Source organism: Chanodichthys erythropterus, chromosome 21 (genome assembly GCF_024489055.1).
Source record: "Chanodichthys erythropterus isolate Z2021 chromosome 21, ASM2448905v1, whole genome shotgun sequence".
Classification (NCBI taxonomy): Eukaryota; Metazoa; Chordata; class Actinopteri; order Cypriniformes; family Xenocyprididae; genus Chanodichthys; species Chanodichthys erythropterus.
The window spans coordinates 6,637,208-6,654,482 of NC_090241.1; the positions used below are offsets into that span (position 1 = coordinate 6,637,208).

The 17,275-nt window shown below is 38.8% G+C and overlaps 1 protein-coding gene across 3 annotated transcripts in view; it reads left to right on the forward strand.

The window, feature by feature from the left end:
• myh11a (myosin, heavy chain 11a, smooth muscle) overlaps positions 1 to 16,907 on the forward strand; it is a 35,868-nt gene extending 18,961 nt beyond the window's left edge. For 2 of the 3 annotated variants that reach the window (XM_067374057.1, XM_067374058.1), the window contains 31 exons: positions 91 to 209; positions 345 to 497; positions 588 to 761; positions 1,014 to 1,187; positions 1,363 to 1,477; positions 1,648 to 1,841; positions 1,960 to 2,081; positions 2,891 to 2,960; positions 3,053 to 3,213; positions 3,298 to 3,406; positions 3,583 to 3,714; positions 3,803 to 4,009; positions 4,144 to 4,281; positions 4,397 to 4,520; positions 4,641 to 4,812; positions 4,926 to 5,138; positions 5,263 to 5,407; positions 5,500 to 5,706; positions 5,834 to 5,938; positions 6,052 to 6,204; positions 6,292 to 6,540; positions 6,648 to 6,860; positions 6,952 to 7,164; positions 7,245 to 7,406; positions 7,504 to 7,632; positions 8,101 to 8,189; positions 8,481 to 8,604; positions 9,215 to 9,423; positions 9,814 to 9,922; positions 10,065 to 10,237; positions 15,693 to 16,907. In XM_067374057.1, coding sequence (XP_067230158.1) covers positions 91 to 209; positions 345 to 497; positions 588 to 761; positions 1,014 to 1,187; positions 1,363 to 1,477; positions 1,648 to 1,841; positions 1,960 to 2,081; positions 2,891 to 2,960; positions 3,053 to 3,213; positions 3,298 to 3,406; positions 3,583 to 3,714; positions 3,803 to 4,009; positions 4,144 to 4,281; positions 4,397 to 4,520; positions 4,641 to 4,812; positions 4,926 to 5,138; positions 5,263 to 5,407; positions 5,500 to 5,706; positions 5,834 to 5,938; positions 6,052 to 6,204; positions 6,292 to 6,540; positions 6,648 to 6,860; positions 6,952 to 7,164; positions 7,245 to 7,406; positions 7,504 to 7,632; positions 8,101 to 8,189; positions 8,481 to 8,604; positions 9,215 to 9,423; positions 9,814 to 9,922; positions 10,065 to 10,237; positions 15,693 to 15,837 — 4,802 coding nt within the window. In that variant the 3' untranslated portion in view covers positions 15,838 to 16,907. Of the gene's footprint in view, positions 1 to 90; positions 210 to 344; positions 498 to 587; positions 762 to 1,013; positions 1,188 to 1,362; positions 1,478 to 1,647; positions 1,842 to 1,959; positions 2,082 to 2,890; positions 2,961 to 3,052; positions 3,214 to 3,297; positions 3,407 to 3,582; positions 3,715 to 3,802; positions 4,010 to 4,143; positions 4,282 to 4,396; positions 4,521 to 4,640; positions 4,813 to 4,925; positions 5,139 to 5,262; positions 5,408 to 5,499; positions 5,707 to 5,833; positions 5,939 to 6,051; positions 6,205 to 6,291; positions 6,541 to 6,647; positions 6,861 to 6,951; positions 7,165 to 7,244; positions 7,407 to 7,503; positions 7,633 to 8,100; positions 8,190 to 8,480; positions 8,605 to 9,214; positions 9,424 to 9,813; positions 9,923 to 10,064; positions 10,238 to 12,314; positions 12,348 to 15,692 lie in introns of all 3 variants that reach the window. The other variant, XM_067374060.1, reaches the window with a different exon arrangement.
• Positions 16,908 to 17,275: the final 368 nt, after the last annotated feature.

The window sequence follows — 17,275 nt, forward strand, 5'->3', positions numbered from 1 at the left end:
TTGGGAAAATGCCAAATGAAAGACATCTCAGGCTAATACAAAATCAGTATTACAGACTGAAATGACCATTGAAATGTGTCTCATTTTCAGCTGCCCAGAAAGTTTGCCATCTCCAAAGCATTAATGTGACGGACTTCACAAGAGCCATTCTGACACCACGTATTAAAGTGGGTCGTGAGGTTGTGCAAAAGGCCCAAACCAAAGAACAGGTGAAGAGAGAGTTTATAGTTGTTCTGCCATGTTGTGGAATTTTGCTCAGATCTGTAATGAAACTGAAAAATTGCACAATTGTCATTATGGAAGGAGAATACAGTATTACCAATAAGATGTTTTTTCCTTTACAGGCCGATTTTGCCATTGAAGCCTTAGCTAAAGCTATGTATGAACGTTTGTTCCGTTGGATCCTTCTAAGAGTTAACAAGGCACTGGACAAGACAAAACGTCAGGGTGCCTCTTTCCTGGGGATCTTGGACATTGCTGGCTTTGAGATCTTTGAGGTTTGGAAAAATTAAAAGGAAAGAATTAAATTTGGTAAACAACATCTGTGATGTGTTAGAGCAAATGGCATATACTGTATTTCTCCATAGGACAATTCCTTTGAGCAGCTCTGCATCAACTACACCAACGAGAAGCTTCAGCAGCTGTTCAACCACACCATGTTCATCCTGGAGCAGGAGGAGTACCAGCGTGAAGGCATCGAATGGAACTTCATCGACTTTGGGCTGGATTTGCAACCTTGCATTGAGCTTATTGAAAGGCCGGTAAGTTTGTGTGTGTTGATTTGCAGGAACTGAATGATTCTTATTTTCTGCAGTTTTAAATTGAACCAACTGCTTTCAGCAGAAATATTTAAGGTGACCAATGTCTTTTCATTTAATCCATTTGGCGTAATTGTTGTGATCACCATTCTTTTGGTGGAAGTCTTGCATCATATTCTTTAGGCTGAAGTGATGATGTCTTATTTTTACAGTATATACTGTCAGTCACTCACTTTTACTGAAACTCCTCCACAGAACAATCCTCCAGGCATCCTGGCTCTGTTGGATGAAGAGTGTTGGTTTCCAAAGGCAACAGATGTCTCCTTCGTGGAAAAACTTTGCAACACTCATGTTAATCATACTAAGTTTGCTAAACCTAAGCAACTGAAGGACAAGACAGAATTCTCTGTGCTTCACTATGCTGGACGGGTGAGTTCTGAAAGATATATTTATTGATTTACATGTGGACAATACTGTCATCCAGATAATAATAACCCAAATAATGTCCAGCTCAAATTTTGTGGACATTTTTACCTTAATTCTTGGTGAATTCTTCCCTCTGTATTGAATATCATGACCCAAACCTACTTTTTTACTAAATTAGGTGGACTACAATGCCATAGCATGGTTGACCAAGAACATGGATCCTTTAAATGACAATGTTACAGCACTGCTGAATAATTCCTCCAATCCGTTTGTGCAAGATCTGTGGAAGGATGGTCAGTACGAGTAAAACATGCTTCTTATATCTCATAAACTGTCTAAAAACTACACATACAGTTGATCAAAATTCTCACCTTTTTTGTTTTGGTTAATCAAAGCAGAATATCGCCAAGTATAGCTGAGATAAGAATAATGGCTGATATCTTCTATATTTTCTGTTTCTCAGCTGACCGTGTGGTTGGATTGGAAACCATTGCCAAGATGTCAGACAGCTTTGCACCTAGCGCCTCTAAGACCAAGAAGGGCATGTTCCGTACTGTGGGTCAGCTTTACAAAGAGTCTCTGGCTAAGCTAATGACCACACTGCACAACACACAGCCAAACTTTGTCCGTTGCATTATCCCCAACCATGAGAAACGGGTAAGTCACTGTTGCATACCATGATAAAATTGGTAGTACCAATGATGTTTGGGCATAGGGTACATTATCAGACTAGCTGTGTTAAAGTCCAAGTTAAAGGTATAGTTTTCACCTTCAGGCAGGAAAGCTGGATGCGCACCTGGTGCTTGAACAGTTGAGATGTAATGGTGTGCTAGAAGGTATTCGTATCTGCCGCCAAGGATTCCCCAACAGAATTGTCTTCCAAGAGTTCCGGCAGCGGTGGGTAGCTTCATTATTTTGCTTACCAGACTTATTGATTTTATATAACTGTGCAAGTGTAAAAACAGTATATAATACTCTAGAACAGTGCTTCTCAAACCTGTCTTGGGGAACCCCCACCACCTCTCCCTTTTCCAACACCCCTGACTCCACTTACCAGCTCATTAGCAGAGATTGCTTGTGACTTGTGCTGCATCCGAAATGGAATAGTTTACCTACTGTATAGTATGCGGAAACACAGTACACTAAAAGAGTAGTATGTCTGAATATAAACAGTAGTTGAAAAATCCGTGGATGACGCACTACTTCCTTACTACTTACGACTACTTGACTACTTACTATCCCGTGAGGCCACGGGATTTATGAATGGAAGAGAAGAGATGAAACTGACACTGGTAAGTCATGACAGTAACAACATGGCGGATATAGTATGTCCAAATTTCATTCATACTACCCAATTTTCATACTATATGAAGCATACTTTTTTAACGGTCATGAATTAAATTCAAATTACAATGTAGTACCTACTCAGACAGTATGCAATTTTGGACACATTGAATCGCCGTTAAATTGGGTGTGTCCGATGAAGGAGACATGCAAAATGTGTTTGAGACTCACTGCTCTAGAATCACATTGCAAGATTCACAAAATTCAAAAAGTGAAAAATACATCCTTACCTTGATTTGGATTCAAGTATTCAGATTTGCAGTCCAATACAAGTATGATTGTTGTTTATGTTGTGCAAAATATAGGGCATGGTACAGGTAATCGTATGTTATTTAATTCTCTATATTTACCTTGATGTACAGATACGAGATCTTGGCAGCGAATGCTATTCCAAAGGGTTTCATGGATGGCAAGCAGGCCTGCTGTCTGATGGTAAGATATTATACAATGAAATCTTGTTAAAGAGCATCATACAACAATAATAATGTAAAAGCTTTTTTTCTTATACCTGACCCTTTCTGTAGATCAAGCACCTGGACCTGGACCCAAACCTTTACCGTATTGGTCAAAGCAAAATCTTCTTCCGAACAGGAGTCCTGGCTCAGCTCGAAGAGGAGCGTGACCTAAAGATCACAGTCATAATCATTGCCTTCCAGGCACAGGCCAGGGGATTCCTAGCTAGAAAGTGAGTAGAGTTTACAAATATAGTATTTGTTGCTTTTAACCGTAATATGCAATTTGAGTTATTCTTATTTAAAACCATGTGTAGGGCCTTTGCTAAGAGACAGCAACAGCTGACAGCTATGAGGGTGATCCAGAGGAACTGTGCTGCTTATCTGAAACTCAGGAACTGGCAGTGGTGGAGACTCTTCACCAAGGTGAGACATTTCTTATCATCTGAATGTCTTGTCTATTGAATAATGTGACCACAAACATAGTTTATATTTCCTGTCACACAACTGGTTGAACATGGTGCTAACATGCTAACAATTTGGTTCTAGCAATTCCTTGTTGTCTCTGCTACATCTAAACTCATTTCTATCAATGCCCACAGGTAAAGCCTCTCCTGCAGGTGACACGCCAAGAGGAGGAGATGAGTCTGAAGGAGGAAGAGCTTAAAACGGCCAAAGAATCTGCACAAAAATTTGAAACGGAGCTAAAAGACATCTCACTGAAACACACGCAAGTATGCAGACATCATGACAATGTCCTCCTGCATTTAATGCCAATTCATTAAACACGGATTACAAACAATACAATCCTTCCATCTGCAGCTTATGGAAGAAAGGAACCAGCTCCAGGAGAAGTTGCAGGCTGAGACGGAGCTCTATGCAGAGGCAGAGGAAATGAGAGTACGGTTAGCTAGCAAGAAACAAGAACTTGAGGAGATATTGCATGAGATGGAGGCCAGGTTGGAGGAAGAGGAGGATCGTGGTGCAGCCCTACAACTGGAAAAGAAGAAAATGCACGACCAGATCAGAGTATGTAATCAATTATTGGTTTTCATTCATTTACAGGCAACCAGTACTTGTTCAAATTCTGTCCTTGGATATCTTTAAACTCTACCATTTAGTCCATGACTCTCTCTCTCTTATCTCTCAATGAATGTTCTAAGGATCTTGAGGAACATCTTGAAGAGGAAGAGGATGCTCGTCAGAAGCTGCAACTGGAGAAGGTTACATGTGATGCCAAGATCAAGAAGTTAGAGGATGATATCCTGGTGATGGAGGACCATAACAACAAATTGCAGAAGGTTTGATTTCAACAAACTTTTTTTATTCTTCTTACTTAAAGATGGCATATTTTGGTGGTGGTGGTGGTGGTGGTGCTAATTTAGGTGTACTCAATTTTAAGTACTCTGTTTGCAGGAGAGGAAGCTTCTAGAAGAAAGAATAGCAGATTTTAGCTCAAACCTAGCTGAAGAAGAAGAAAAATCCAAAAACCTGACAAAGCTGAAGAATAAGCATGAGTCAATGATCTCAGAACTGGAGGGTTTGTCCCATTATTCACTTTTGATACATAATGATAATGTTTGTCTGAAAATCAATTACATTAATGTCTGTTTACTAAATGACTCTCATAAGCGATAATGTTTGTTTTTGTAATCTGTAGTGCGCTTGAAAAAAGAGGAGAAGACTCGACAGGAGCTGGAAAAAGCCAAGAGGAAGTTAGAGGGTGAATCAAATGACCTTCAGGAGCAGATTGCTGAACTTCAAGCTCAGATTGCTGATCTGAAAGCCCAGCTTGCTAAGAAAGAGGAGGAGCTTCAGGCTGCATTGGCACGGTATACAGATATTAAGCAATTTAAAATGTCTATTAAGCTAATTTAGAGGTACTTTCATGTCATTATTTCACAAACCTATAGTAATTTTTGTATTCTCTCTGCATTTACATCAGACTGGAGGACGAGACAGCTCAGAAAAACAATGCACTGAAGAAGATCAGGGAGCTGGAGGGACACATCTCAGATCTTCAGGAGGACCTAGAGTCAGAGCGGGCCGCCCGGAATAAGGCTGAAAAGACCAAGAGAGACTTAGGAGAAGAGCTTGAAGCTCTCAAATCAGAGCTGGAGGACACATTAGACACCACAGCTACTCAGCAAGAGCTCAGGTGCCTGGATACGATGAATTGATGCACTGATTTCAATCTGAAGTGCAATGGATTGATTTAATATATTATGCATCAAGAGAAGGAGACACCATTGACCTGATCGTCAAGATGCATATTTTTTCAGGGCCAAACGTGAGCAGGAGGTGACTCTTTTGAAGAAAGCCATGGAGGAAGAGAGTCGTGTCCACGAGGCTCAGGTGCAAGAGATGAGACAGAAACATACCCAAGCTCTGGAGGAGCTTACAGAGCAGCTGGAGCAGTCCAAGAGGGTAGGCCACTATACAGTATCTTCTGTTGACATGTTTAACTTTCTGAAGAACTCCAAAGTGCTTATGTAAAATATATACAAAATGCTTTTTAGGTGAAGGTAAACCTGGAGAAAGCCAAACAAGCTCTGGAGAAGGAGACATCAGAACTCCACGTGGAGATCCGTTCTCTTGCTCAGGGCAAACAGGATGTTGAACACAAGAGGAAGAAGGTGGAAGGACAGCTTGCTGACCTGCAGTCTCGTTTCAATGACAGCGAGAGGCAGAAAGCTGAGCTTGGAGATCGGGTCTCTAAAATCACTGTGAGTGATGGTGAAGGATGTATAGATATGTTGCTGTTGGGAGAACCTACAACATTTTTGATAGATTAAAAGGTTTTGATCTTAGAGCAAACACAGTGTGTTTAACATGTGGTTCTTGCCCTGACAGGTGGAACTGGAGAGCGTTACCATCCTTCTTAATGAAGCTGAGGGGAAGAACATAAAGCTTAGCAAGGATGTGGCAAGCTTGAGTTCTCAAGTCCAAGATACACAGGTATGTGCTATGTTATGGAGTGTTTTTTATAGCTTCAAACCAAAGCTAACCATAATCAATGTGAAAAGGGTTTGAGTTGTTGGCTTACATGTATTTTGGATTGACATTTTTAGGAGTTGCTGGCTGAAGAGACAAGACAAAAACTCCAGTTCTCTACCAAACTACGACAAATGGAGGATGACCGTAATGCCCTACAGGAGCAGCTTGACGAGGAAGCAGAAGCTAAGAGGAACGTGGAGAGACAGGTTTCAACATTGAACATTCAGGTAAGGTTAGCGATAAGATAAATAATATGTGGTCTTGCTCCATTCACACCTCAATATTTACCTTTTGAATATCCTTTGTGTCCACAGCTCTCTGACTTCAAGAAGAAGCTGGAAGAGGTGTCAGGAAACGTAGAACTTTTAGAGGAGGGTAAGAAGCGGCTGCAGAGAGACCTGGAGGCATCCAATACTCAGTTTGAGGAGAAGGCAGCAGCCTATGACAAGCTTGAGAAGACTAAGAACAGACTGCAACAAGAGCTTGAGGACACACTGATGGATTTGGACAACCAGAGACAGCTGGTGTCCAATCTTGAGAAGAAACAGAAGAAGTTTGATCAGGTTTCTGATTATTTCTTAAAATATTACACAATATGTCGACTTAATCACTTAGTTCATGTTTTGCCATTGGGTGTGGGCATATCTTCACTTCTACCGTTTCCTTTTAGATGCTTGCTGAAGAGAAGAGCATCTCTAATAAGTATGCAGATGAGCGGGATCGCGCAGAGGCTGAGGCCAGAGAGAAGGAGACCAAGGCTCTGTCTTTAGCTAGAGCTCTCGAAGAAGCTCAAGAAGGCCGTGAGGAGCTCGAGAGAGCCAATAAAACCCTTCGTGCTGAAATGGAGGACCTGGTCAGCTCCAAAGATGATGTGGGCAAAAGCGTAAGTTCAAAGTGTAAACTAATAAACAAATCAATCATAAACAAACCTTAAGGTTAGAGAAGTTTCAATCAAACTCATTTTCATATTTTAGGTGCATGAGCTTGAGAAGTCAAAACGTGGTCTGGAGGCTCAGGTGGAAGAGATGAAGACTCAGTTGGAAGAGCTGGAGGATGAATTACAGGCTGCAGAGGATGCAAAACTGCGTCTAGAGGTCAACATGCAGGCTCTAAAGGCCCAGTTTGAGCGAGATCTTCAGGGCAGAGATGAGCAAGGGGAGGAGAAGAAGAGGCAGTTGATCAAACAGGTGCAGAACCTCTTCTTCGCTCAGACTGTGACAACCACATTCATGTGTATAAGGGTTTAAACAAACATCTTTAACAACAGGTGCGCGAGCTGGAAACTGAACTTGAAGATGAGCGCAAGCAAAGGACTGCAATAGCTGCTTCCAAGAAGAAACTGGAGGGAGACATAAAAGACCTTGAGGGCCAGATTGAGACATCTAACAAAGGTCGAGACGAGGCGATCAAGCAGCTCCGCAAACTCCAGGTAAAAACAAAATTTACTGAACTATAATTATAAATATAAGGCTTTTTAGTAATTATTTAGGTGTGCTTTACCTTTTACTTTGGTGTGTATAACTTAGGCTCAAATGAAGGACTTCCAAAGAGAGCTTGATGATGCTCGAGCTGCCAGGGAGGAAGTTTTATCCAGTGCTAAGGAGAACGAGAGGAAGGCCAAGACTTTGGAGGCTGAACTTCTACAGATGCAAGAGGTGAGGCTTCTGTGAATAACATACTGAACCAATTTGTCCAAAAAGTGGTGTGTATGGAGCTTTTTTATTCAAGCAAATGTATTACTTCCAAACTAGACAATTCTGGGTTATTTGAATAGGCTAACTTTTACAACCAAGGGCTCACGAAACCCCTATGGGCTCATGATGGAACTGCAGGGGGTTTGATTGTGATAGAAATGCAAATACAGAATTATTATATTTTGAAAATATACTAAAATAAAATTATATAGATATTGTAATTTGTATTTTAAAAAATAAGAGAATAAGAAAAATAACAATAGAAATATTAAATGGGAATATTTTGTGAAATTTAATTTATTGAAATGCTTGCATTACTTAAAAGGTAATTTAAAGTACATAATTAAGTTGCAGGGGTTCAGCTGAAGAGATTTGCATGATCGTCTCACCTTGATTATTGAAGAATTCTGTTAAATTCTATAAATGTAGGACTTGGCTGCAGCTGAAAGGGCTAAAAAGCAAGCTGAAGCTGAGAGAGATGAACTGGCTGATGAGTTGGCCAGCAACGCATCTGGAAAGTGAGTATGACAACATAAAATATAATAGCGATATTCTAATCCTGTGGAATTCATTATGATCCACTGATATATTGACTTCCGTTGGAGCATGTGGTTCACTGTTACAATTAATGGTGGACATACTTCAGTGTGACTGTTTGTATGGGAACAGAGTGTAGTTCTAGGTTTCAATTATGTGAAATATCTCACTTTTTAGACATACCAGCAATTTTATACTGAAACATTATGGCAAAAATGTGCTCTAAGCACATTCTGATTTAAACTAATATGTGGCTTGACTGAATCTCAAAGGTCTGCGCTGGCTGATGAGAAGAGACGGCTAGAAGCGAAGATCCAACAGCTGGAGGAAGAGCTGGAGGAGGAGCAGGGCAATATGGAGTTGCTTAATGACAGGCTGAGGAAGAGTGCCCAGCAGGTACATGTGTTATATTATGGAGAGAAAATTTTTATATTTTTTGACAAACTTTGAGAAACATATAAATCACATATTAAAGCAGAACTAAGTAACTTTTTTACCTTCATAAATAGTTTTCTAAGTCCTTACGATGGTTAATTGACTTGTAGTGGTGTGTTTGAGGCGAGCACTAACCGCCTCTGGCACGTCTACGCCAGAAAACAGCACTTTTCTTCACAATCTCGCCTCATGTTCACGTTCATGCAAAATGCTTTACGGTAATTCAAAAACAATGTATATATTATGACTTTGTAAGACAATTTCGAAAATTACCCACCTCGATTGAGATTTCTTGTACTGTATTTGCAAAACTACTGCGCCGGTGAGTGTTGTAGCCGCTGTAGTCCAGAGCTGCGCTTGGAGTATTTACAACAGTGTGATTCACTGAAGGAACCTGTAGGGGGAGCTTCGCAAATCTTACTGAGTTCCGCTTTAAATTCATATTTTAAAGTAATAGTGTAATGTTATAGCCATAAACACACTCATCAATGGAAATGCCATTATAGAGACAGAACTTTGTAATTTGTATGAAATCGATGTCATTTCCTCAGCTGTTTTCTACATCCTTCAGGTTGACCAGCTTACCAACGAGCTCCAGGCCGAACGCACCACATCCCAAAAGAACGAGAGCGCCAGACAGTTGATGGAGAGACAAAATAAAGAGCTGAAAGCTAAACTCCAGGAGATGGAGAACCAAGTTAAATCCAAATTTAAGTCCTCCATTTCTGCTCTTGAGGCCAAAGTGGCACAATTGGAGGAACAGCTTGAGCAGGAGAGCAGGCAAGTAGTTTATTCTAAAGCTATCCAAGGGGCGGCAAGGGTGAGAAAAGTTTTTCCACAAAAATATAAAGCAGCAAAACTGTTTTCAACATTAATAATGATAAGAAATGATTCTTGAGCAGCAAATCAGTATATTAGAATGATTTCTGAAGGATCATGTGACACTGAAGACTGGAGTAATGATTCTGAAAATTCAGCTTTGCATCACAGGAATAAATTACATTTTAAAATATTTTACAATAAAAAAACTTTTGAACGGTAGATCTGAGGAAAGGAAAATAACTTTAAAAGCTCATGATTATATATAACAGACGTCATCATCAGAGATAATATTATTTCATCTTGTTTGGTGCAGTTTGGTTGAAAACTGAATTTTTCTTTCTAATGCAGAGAAAAGCAGAACACCGCAAAGGCAGTTCGCCAGAAGGATAAAAAACTGAAGGATTTGATAACCCAAGTGGAGGATGAACGAAAACAAGCAGAACAATACAAAGATCAGGTTAGCTGCTATACTGCTCTTTTCCTTTACTTTTCCCATAAAATTTTGAAATCGTACCTACAGTCCGAGGGGAAATTATCTTATAACTGACAGTTATGCAATGTAGTGTGCGCTTGGCCTGAAAAGTATTTCTGTTTCACAGGCGGATAAGGCGAATGCTCGCGTCAAACAGCTGAAGAGGCAGTTGGAAGAGAGCGAGGAGGAGTCCCAGCGAATCACTGCGGCCCGCAGGAAGCTTCAGAGAGAGCTGGATGAGGCCACTGAGACCAATGATGCCATGAGCCGCGAGGTCACTACCCTCAAGAGCAAACTAAGGTACACAGAGTACTCCAAAGACATGGCGTCTACTGTCAAAGTGGTTAAAGGATTAGTTCACTTTCAAATTAAAATTTTACTGATAATTTTCTCACCCCCGTGTTATTCAAGATGTCCTTGTCCTTCTTTCTTCAGTCAAAAAGAAATGAAGGTTTTTGATGAAAACATTCCAGGACATTCCACTATATGGACATTTTTCTCCATATAGTGGACTTCAATGGCCTCCAGACGGTTGAAGGTCAAAATTACAGTTTTATTGCAGCTTCAAAGCGTTCTACATGATCCCAGACGAGAAATAAGGGTCTTATCTAGAGAAACCATTGGCCATTTTCTAAAAAAAATTTAAAATTATATACGTTTTAACCATAAATGCTCATCTTGAACTAGCTCTCTTCTTCACTATTTGAATTCCGGCAGTGTAGACGCTGCTAAGTGTATTACTGCCCTCCATAGGTCAAAGTTTGAACTATTTGTTATATACTTGCACTAGCATGTTGTATATGACTATTTAATTCAAATTTGACCTATGGAAGGCAGTTATACACTTAGCAGCGTCTACACTGCCGGCCCCTGTACTGTTCACACTGTATACTAATGAATGTACATGTAGTACTGCTAACAATTACATGATTACGTTTTCTGATGATACAGCTATTCTGGGTCTCATGTTGGATACATCAGACCTAGTTGCATATAAACAGGAGGTCCAGAATTTTGTCCAGTGGTGCGATAAGCATTCTCTCACCATTAACACTAAGAAAACTGTGGAGATGGTGTTTGATCCCAAATCCATTGGAGACCACTTACCAGTGGCCATTAATGACCAGCATATAGTTCAGGTTGACTCCTATAGATATCTGGGCATATATATTGATAACAAATTGACATGGAGTGCTCAGGTAGAAAACATCTGTTGTAGGGTTCAACAACGACTATATTTTTTTCGTAGATTAAGGGCCTTTGGCGTTAATCAGAAAGTGTTGCTTCTTTTCTATCATGCTGTAATTGAGAGCCTTTTGCGGTATGGCATTTCAGCCAGGTTTGGTAACCTTAGTGTAGAGCTGAAAGCCCAGATCACACGGCTAATACAGACAGCCATGAAAATTATGGGAGTTAGATCCTACATCCTACACTTCAGGCTGTCTATAATGAAATTATTATTAGACAAGCCCAAAAAATAATCTTAGATCCAAGTCATGTCCTCCACCCAGAGTACCAGCTTCTTCCCTCCGGAAGACGTTTTAGAGTCCCTCAGTGCAGGCTTAACCGTTTTAAGAACTCCTTTGTCCCCCTGTCTATTAAAGCTTTAAATGACAAGTCAGTGAGAGGTCTTCCCCTATAGTGCCCCTTTGTCAAGATGTTCATGTATATTTTATGAATTGTATTGATTAGAGGTGTGTCGTAAGATGAGCAGTGTGCAATTGGTTGGTTGATGATAGTTGTGAGTAAATCACAGATATTGTGTGCATATGTATGTATTGTAATGTTTGTATGTATGTATTAAGTTATTTATTTAAGCAGTCACTGGTTTGGCATGTGTCCAAGACAAATTTCCTTCGGGATAATAAAGTTTATCTAATCTAATTCAAATAGAGAAGAAGAAGAAGAGAGCTAGGTCAAGATGAGCATTTATGGTTAGAACGTATAAAATTTGTAATTTCTTTTAGAAAATGGCCGATGGTTTCTCTATAAAAGACCCTTATTTCTCATCTGGGATCGTGTAGATTGCTTTGAAGCTGCAATAAAACTATAATTTTGAACTTCAACCATTTGGGGTCCATTGAAGTCCACTATAAGGAGAATAATCCTGGAATGTTTTCACCAAAAACCTTAATTTCTTTTCGACTGAAGAAAGAAAGACATGAACATCTTGGATGACATGGGGGTGGGTAAATTATTAGGAAATTTTAATTTGAAAGTGAACTAATCCTTTAAGCACAGCAGAAAGTAGTGAAATCTTTGGGTAATGAATACACTTTTAGACAAAGCTTTGAGCAAATTCTCAGCGCTTGTTAGCACAGCCCAAATCCTTTCTTTTTATAAGCTGCAAACCGAAGATTGTCTATCTCTGTTGCAGAGGCAATCCTGAACCCACACAGTGACTATGCAGGTACCTCTGTGCTCAAAAGTTGACACAGAAGATGTAGCTACTCTTAACAAATCTTTCCTTTTACTTGTCACAAATATATTTCTTGCCTGCAAGAGCGAAATATGGTTTATTACATATCTTTTAACATTTTGCAGAGTGCACACATAAGACTGTAATATGGTATAAGTATTAAGGTTAGCTCACTGAAAAAATTCAATTCTGTTATCATTCAAATTATTCCAAACCCATAACTTCTTTTTTTTTTTTTTTAATATTGCAGTATTTATTATAAATTATTTATCCATGCACATCATTATTTTTTTAAAAACGAATGTGCCCATATAATCTTTAATCAAAATAACTTCCCCTCCCTCTTGGAATGACATCCTCTGATGATGTGTTTACTGGCACGATGGTGGGGCAAACTGTCACTCACGTGAGATCGACCAATGGCAAACCGCAACCATCCAATCAATTCCTGATGGATTAAAATTGAATTCCGCCCTCCTTTTTTTCTTGTTCGCGAATCTATTTCACTCAGATATATGTCACAATAGGGAAGAAAAGACTATCGCGACTTCTGTTTCATTCCAACAATAAACATACTTGTGTGACATGCTAAAACAAAACTTTTGTTTGGTTTTCACAAGTCAAGCAAGCACATTTGAGCGTTTATATTTGAATAAATAATATCTGTTCATTATATAAAGTGATCATCTCTGGATTAAACCGCTCAATTCATATAGATTACTTGACAGAATGATTAAATGACAGAAACACTTTATATGACCAGAACTATCCATTTTGTAATTATAAACCTATTATAAATTCGGTATAAATTATTTATCAATGCTTCCATTATTAATGGTCTGTCCTCTAAATCCTAATTTAATGCACTTAACAAATATCGCATCATTTCAAAGTAGCACATTTGACCATATTTCCCTCTTCCCTCTAAAAGCATAGTTCAGTTTTCAGAACTAACCTCATTTAGCCTGTTTACAGGTTTACTAATGAGGTTTTAACGCTGCCTTTAACCTCTAACAAACCTTAACTGATGTTTCATACCACTTTCCACGGTAAAGGATGCTTGTGGCTGTATTCTGGCGACTTGCCTGTACATTAGGACTCTGGTGTAGAAGTGTGTATTTCGCTGTGTATTTCAGATGCATATTTGTACAAGTGCAGCTGCGAGTATTCTATACCAATCATCAATGAAACAAAGTCAGACACTTAACTGTAGTAAAGGTAGACATGTTACTGTATTTTTTTCATATATGAACTGTTACTGAAGTTCTTAACATCTTTTAAATCAAGGCCTCTGTGATTGATATATTTTGTGTATTATTCTTTTAATGCTGTATTCCAGGATTTTCAAATAGTGAGAATATATAGGGTGGCTCAGCGGGTTGCACTAGGGTTGCATGATTAATCGCAATAAAATATGTATATATATATATTCGTCATTCATAAGGGAAACCTAAACTAGGACTGCAGATATACAAACCGTAAACAAAGCAGCACTTGCTTACCATTTTGAATACCAATCATGTTGATCACTTGCTTCATTCCAGTCGGCTAATGTTATTATGAAAATATTTGTGCATTCGAATGCTCAGGTAAGATGACGTACAATTATATCAGCCGTCTGTCTGTGCCATCTTGACTTCTTTGCTCGCTTTTATTTTCGTGCACCGACTCACCCATGGCACACGGCCCAAATAACCCTGACCCAGTGTTGCCAAGTCTGCGGTTTTCCCGTGAAACTGGGCTACTTTAAAGCCTGGGACACTATTCCGACAATCGGCCGTCAGGCAACATCGGACCATTTTTAAGTGTCGGCTGACTTCTTGGCCGATTCAACATGTAGAATCGGCGTCGGGTAAGAGAGAGAACTCTGATTGGCTGTTAGGTTTAGTGAATGAATCAAAGTGCATAATAATAGCAAAACAGTGAGCAAACAAGTCAAGGCAGTACAGACAGAAGGCTGTACAAATTTTACGTCATGTGTCTGAGTGTTCCTGACGGCATCCGACTAGCCACTGAAAAACTAAGCCAACCGACACTCAAAAACGGCCCGACATTGCCCGGGGGCCAACCTTCGGCTTGGTGCTTTAGTGCTATTATCAAATTCAGAACGGCTGGGTTTGCAGTAAATGCTGCTCCACATTATTTGATTTTTTTCCCAAAATCGTGCAGCCCTAGGTAACAGTCATCTCATAGAGAGAAGGTCCCTGGTTTGAGTCCCAGCTGAGTCCAGAAGCCTTTCCATGTGGAGTTAGCATGTACTCCTTATGTTGGCATGGGTGCACTTTAGGGTGCTCAAGTTTGGATAATTGGGTGGATTTAAATATATATAAAAATTATATTTTTAGCTGTAAGACAGTTGGGGTCACACTTCAGGATAGTTCACTGGAAGCTCTGCCAAAAAAAAAAAAGTTTCATCACATTGACTTCTTGTGGGCTTTGTAAACAGTTTGGGATTATGAAATGGGTCTCTTGATTCAAAATGGTTTGAGACTTAAAGAATTAGTTCACTTTCAAAAAAAATTTCCTGATAATTTACTCAAAACCATGTCACCCAAGATGTTCATGTCTTTCTTTCTTCAGTCGAAAAGAAATTAAGGTTTTTGATGAAAACATTCCAGGATTATTCTCCTTATAATGGACACTAAACGGTTGAAGGTCAAAATTACAGTTTCAGTGCAGCTACTAAGAGCTTTAAACAACACCAGACAAGGAATAAGGGTCTTATCTAGCGAAACGATCGGTCATTTTCGAAAAAAATACAACTGTATATGCTTTATATAAACAAATGATCGCCTTCCAAGTGCTTCCGCCAAAACCGCACTTTCGTATTCCTCAAAAAGCTTACGCTGTATGTCCTACACCTTCCCTATTCTACTTAAAGAATGAACGCAGCGCCAGTTCCATTTTTTCCGTAAGTTGAATAGGGAAGGCGTAGGACATACAGCGTAAGTTTTTTGAAGAATACGAAAGTGCGGTTTTGGTGGAAGCACTTGGAAGGCGATCATTTGTGTTTATAAAGCATATACTACATTTGCATTTTTTTTTTGAAAATGAGCGATGGTTTCGCTAGATGAGAACCTTAAGCTGCACTGAAACTGTAATTTTGACTTTCAACCGTTTGGAGGCCATTGAAGTCCATTATAAGGAGAATAATCCTGGAATGTTTTCATCAAAAACCTAGACATCTTGGATGACATGGGGGTGAGTAAATTATCAGGAACATTTTATTTGAAAGTGAACTAATCCTTTAACGTGCTAACGCAAATGTAGCAGGTACCAAGAAACCTACAGTGAAAATTATGCATTTTTATGCTAAGATTTGTTGTAACATTTCAGGCGAGGCAATGAACCATCATCCTTCAGCAGCACACCGAGGCGCTCAGGAGGTGGTGGCAGACGGGGAATGATTGACAGCTCTGATGCTGCCGAGGATGATGCGGACATGCAGAGTGACTACAACGGAACCAAATCTACTGAATAAATGCCTCTTACCATGCTGTCTAAACATGGTATTCTTATCCTCTTATCAAAGAACCACAATTTTCTTTTACAAAGGTCATTATTTAGATCATAATCATGTTTCGTTTGACTGCAACAAAGCACTGCTGTTTGACCAGGCATTTGGCCAGTCATGATTTAATAGTTTTTTTATTGTTATTATATTGTTATATCATTTACCACAACTCCCAGTTTTTAAATTGACCTCTGTGGCTGCAAATATGCTCATATTCCAGTATAGCACCATGAAGTTCTCTATTATTTTTTCAGGTTCTTTAATTATTCTTAAATGTCTGAATAAAACCTGGTGGTCAAGATCTAGTATTTACCCTCACTCAAATCTTGGGGTAAAAGACCATCTGTGTTTTTATGTCTCAAATTTGTATGTCTCAACTGCGGGTAAATGGCTGTTCACTTTTTTGTACTGCATAATTGTCCCTGAATATACAGCATTTTCTCACTTATTTGGTATATATATATCCCTGCAATACATACAGCTCAGACAAGTTAGCAACAAAATTAACTTTGACAGATTTTTTTTCCCAACTTTAAAATGGTACACTTTACACATCCTGGATTTAAACAATATGAAGGTGCGTGTTGTTCCAGAAGCGTAATTCTAAAATTTAACGTTTTGCAAAACGTTACCTCTTTAACATTTATCATATAGTCAAGGTACCTCAGAAAACTTTTGTAATTTTTTTATAGCATTTTATGTTCCCTCTGAATGTTTGCTTAAAGTATTACATGTAAAACAGAACTTTTTATCAGACAAATATTGTGGTTTTCATTCTCCTACAGATATTTCAATGTTTGAAATGACAAGGAAAGCAATCAAAATCCATCCTGTCATATAGATGTCTATTGACATACAATGCCTGTAAAAGAACTTTAAAAATTATATAAATATATATATAAAGTTTTATTTTTCCAATAATTTCACTTGGCACAATCTACAGTACATTGGGAATGACAAGTCAATGGATTTATTCACTTTTATCTACGTTTATCTATTAATTTGTGAAACCACATGCACATGAAATAAATTCTGAAAAAAGAAAATCTCTTTGTTTGTTTTTTTACATGCCAAAATGCAATAATTACCTAAAAAGGACACCATCAGGATTAAAGTACAATGTTCAAATGCCAAGCATGCCATTTATGACAAAATAAAACTGGATTAAAATCATTATTTGTAGTTCAAACAGGTGTTTCTCAAAACAATGGCAGCTATTATTAGAAAAACCTCAAAAGTAAAAAGGATCCAAATGGTCCACATTATTGGTAGAAAACTTTGGATAGCATTCTAACAGTACTCTGCAGTAAATAGTATGTATGCATATAGTATGTATGCATAGAACATACTACTATATGAAGCATTTATGACATAATGCCCAGAATTTCACTTGCTATTTAAAAAA